The 3,576-nt window shown below is 42.8% G+C and overlaps 1 protein-coding gene across 1 annotated transcript in view; it reads left to right on the top strand.

Moving 5' to 3' along the window:
• ESRP1 (epithelial splicing regulatory protein 1) overlaps window positions 1-3,576 on the top strand; it is a 64,631-nt gene that overhangs the window by 22,015 nt on the left and 39,040 nt on the right. The window contains exons 7-9 of the mRNA XM_012809555.1: window positions 1,702-1,812; window positions 1,941-2,073; window positions 2,177-2,219. Of these exons, the coding sequence (XP_012665009.1) occupies window positions 1,702-1,812; window positions 1,941-2,073; window positions 2,177-2,219 (287 nt within the window). The remainder of the gene's footprint in view (window positions 1-1,701; window positions 1,813-1,940; window positions 2,074-2,176; window positions 2,220-3,576) is intronic.

Genomic DNA, 3,576 nt, shown 5'->3' with positions numbered 1-3,576 from the left:
TTTTTTTTTTTTTTTGGGTTGCACCGTCATTGTTTGTTTGGCGGGTCCGAGCTGGGGATTCGAACCCGCCACCTTAGGTGTACGTGGCTGGCGCCTTAGCTGGTTGAGCTATAGGCACCGAGCCGAGACCAGAAATTTGAGATCAGCATGGGCAACATAATGAGACACCCCCATCACTACAGTAAAAATTAACTAGCCAGCCACAGTGGTACACACCTGTAGTTTTAGCTACTTGGGAGGCTGAAAGTGGTAGATCACTTGAGCCCAGAAGTTTGAGGGTAGAGTGAGTTGTGATCATGCCACTGCTTGGATGACAGAGCAAGACCCTGTTTAAAAAAAAACCACCGAAGGGCGGCTCAAAGGAGTAGGGTGCTGGCCCCATATGCCAGAGGTGGCTGGTTCAAACCCAGCCCTAACCAAAAAATAACTGCAAAAAAACCCCCCAAATGCCATTTATCCTCTCATTTGAAAAACTTTCAAAAGAAAATCATATTTTTAATAGAGTTCATGATTTTTATTGAATTTTAAGTATGCTCTATCAGTTTTTTACTTATAGCAAAGAAAATAACCGAGGAGGAATGTGAGGTGGTAGCATCTCTGTAATCACAGGTAGACCTGTTGAAATTTATGAATCATTGCAGTGAATTATGTGAGACCGCCTGATGCAAATAGAAGCTTCTGACAGCTTTAGAAGTTAGAGAGATTTTGAGACCTATTTAGTTGTGGGAAAAAATGACTCATTAAACGGGGTGTGGTGGCTCAGGCCTGTAATCCTAGCGCGCTGGGAGGCTGAGGCCGGCAGATTGCCTGAACTGAGTTCGACAACAACCTGACCAAGAGCGAGACCCTGTTTCTAAAAATAGCCAGGTGTTCTAGCAGGTTCCTGTAGTCTCAGCTACTCAGGAGGCTGAGGCAAGAGAATTACTTGAACCGAAGAGACTGGGGTTGCTATGAGCTATGATGCCACAACAGCACTCTACCAAGGGTGAGAAAGTAAAACTCTGTCTCAAAAAAAAAGAAGAAAATGTCCTGAGAGAACTGAAAATATGAACTTGGGAGGGACAGAGCATCCAAAGGTGTCAGAATATATAATAGGTGATTTGTAAATGACTCATTAAAATGTGTGGACTCGCAAGCATTTCAGTAGACACTGTCAGTGCTAGTTCCCCTCTTTGGTCTCTGGTTTCTTATTGGAGATAGCTTGAAGGCAGATTCTGACTATGCATATAGTTTTGATGGTAGTTAAGAGCTTGCTTTATTCTGATACTAAATTTTGCTGCCAAACTAAATGTAAACCACACTTGTGCACTAGGTAGATCTGAGAGTGAATTTAAACCTGTCCTTGGTCTAGGAACTTTCAGGCCCTGAGGTTGCCGGGAGAGCTTTGCTTCCTATTCTCACCTGCTTTTGAGTTGAGGGCAGACCAGCAGCTTCTCAGCTGATGGTTGGCTGAGTGAGCTGTCCCTGTTGGACCTGCGTAGGCAGCCATTTTCCTATAGCGAACCACTTAAAAGACACCTTGAACTTTACCTAGATAATTTTTGAGGTTATAAAGAAAATCAAGTAGTATTGCGAATCAGTCTGAACTTGAAATGCATAAGACCCCGTATACAACTAGGTAGATTCTCTTTAAGGGGTGATTCATAGGTGTCAGTCTTGCTAGCATTAATCATGCAACCTGGAGTTTTGCTTCTTCCGCAGCAGCAAGATGGAACTCATCGATGATAACACTGTAGTCAGGGCACGAGGTTTACCATGGCAGTCGTCAGACCAAGATATTGCAAGATTCTTCAAAGGACTCAATATTGCCAAGTTGGTTTTCTATACTTCTGTATTAATTTAATGATCCCAAAGGGAAAATGGGGTTCCTCTTTTTTCCTCACTGTTATTTTTTCTTTCTTTCTTTCTTCTACTTGCCATCTGTTTTTTTATTCTCAAAGGGGAGGTGCGGCACTTTGTCTGAATGCTCAGGGTCGAAGGAATGGAGAAGCTCTGGTTAGGTTTGTAAGTGAGGAGCACAGAGACCTAGCACTACAGAGGCACAAACATCACATGGGGACCCGGTATATTGAGGTATGTCCTCCTCACAACCTGAGGCTCTGACCGTCTTGAATGAGTGTTAACAAATGATGGAAGGCTGAGAAACTACATGATTAATTTCCTTTTCTTTCCTTAGGTTTACAAAGCAACAGGCGAAGATTTTCTTAAAATTGCTGGTGGTGAGTACGTTTTATGTGATATAGCTTTAGTTAATAAGAATCTAAAATTTTGCACGTTTAAATTTAGCAATGGAGCATAGGAATAGTTTTTTTGCAGTTTTTGGCTGGGGCTGGGTTTGACCCACACCTGTGGCGTATGGGGCCAGTGCCCCACTCCTTGAACCACAGACGCCCCCAATAGTTTTTTTTTAAAAACTAGAATCTCATTCTATTGCCTGTGCTAGTGTGTTGCGGCAGTGTTATCATAGCTCACTGCAACCTCAAACTCCTGGGCTTAAATGGTCTACCTGCTTCAGCCTCCTAAGTAGCTAGGATATACAGGTGCCTGCCACCACACATAGCTAATTTTCTTTTTTTTGAGATATAGTGTCATTCTTGTCACCCTGGGTAGAGTGCTGTGGTGACATAACTCACAGCAACCTCAACTCCTGGGCTTAAGTGATTCTCTTGTCTTAGCCTCCCAAATAGCTCCCACAATGCCCCGCTATTTTTAGAGATGAGGTCTCGTTCTGATTCAGGCTGTTCTCAAATCTGTGAGCTCAGGCAATCTATCCACTTCTGCCCTCCAACTATTGGGATTACAGGCCCCAGACTAATTTTTTAATTTTCAGTTATTTTTTGTACAGACAGGGTCTCATCGTGTTGCCCAGGCTGGTCTTGACTCCTGGCCTCAATTAGTCTTCCCAACTCATCCTCCCAAAGTGCTAGGATTACAGGTGTGAGCCACTGAGTCCAGCTGTGGAATATATGTATATTTTTTTATTAGGAAGAAATTTCTAAAAGTATCAGTGAGCTTAATGTGTAACGGTTGCCCTGAGGCCTGAGCCAACCAACTGTAGTTACAGTCATTAAAAATAGTACTGTATGAAATGTGAAATGGTCATATTTGCAAGTCATATGCAAAGGGAAAGGGTAGTTCTTAGAAGAAATGAGTCTGAAAGTTGTCTTAAAACAGCATACTGCAACACCGTGGTTTGCTACATATCTGCTTCTAGCTTTTCTTTAAACTTAAGTCAGCAAGAAACACAGTGGTTTGGGGCTTTTTGTATTTTTGGATACACAATATTTTGAGTAATATGGTTAGAAAATGGGGGGAGGACACATACGCTCCAATTACTGAGAGATTTGTAACTTTAAAACCTAAAAGTAATGGATGCATAAAATGTTAGCACAGTGGTTATAGCATCAGCCACATACACCGAAGCTGGCAGGTTCACACCTCGCCTGGGCCAGCTAGACAACAATGACAAGTGCAACAAAAAAATAGCCAGGCATTGTGGCAGGTGCCTATAGTCCCAGCTACTTGGGAGGTGGAGGCAAGAGAATCACTTAGGCCCAAGAGTTGGAGGTTGCTGTG

Source organism: Otolemur garnettii, unplaced genomic scaffold (assembly GCF_000181295.1).
Source record: "Otolemur garnettii isolate 467f Iridium unplaced genomic scaffold, OtoGar3 scaffold00004, whole genome shotgun sequence".
Taxonomy (NCBI): Eukaryota; Metazoa; Chordata; class Mammalia; order Primates; family Galagidae; genus Otolemur; species Otolemur garnettii.
Note: the sequence above shows the minus strand (reverse complement) of the source record. Positions and strands in the feature narration are given on the sequence as shown.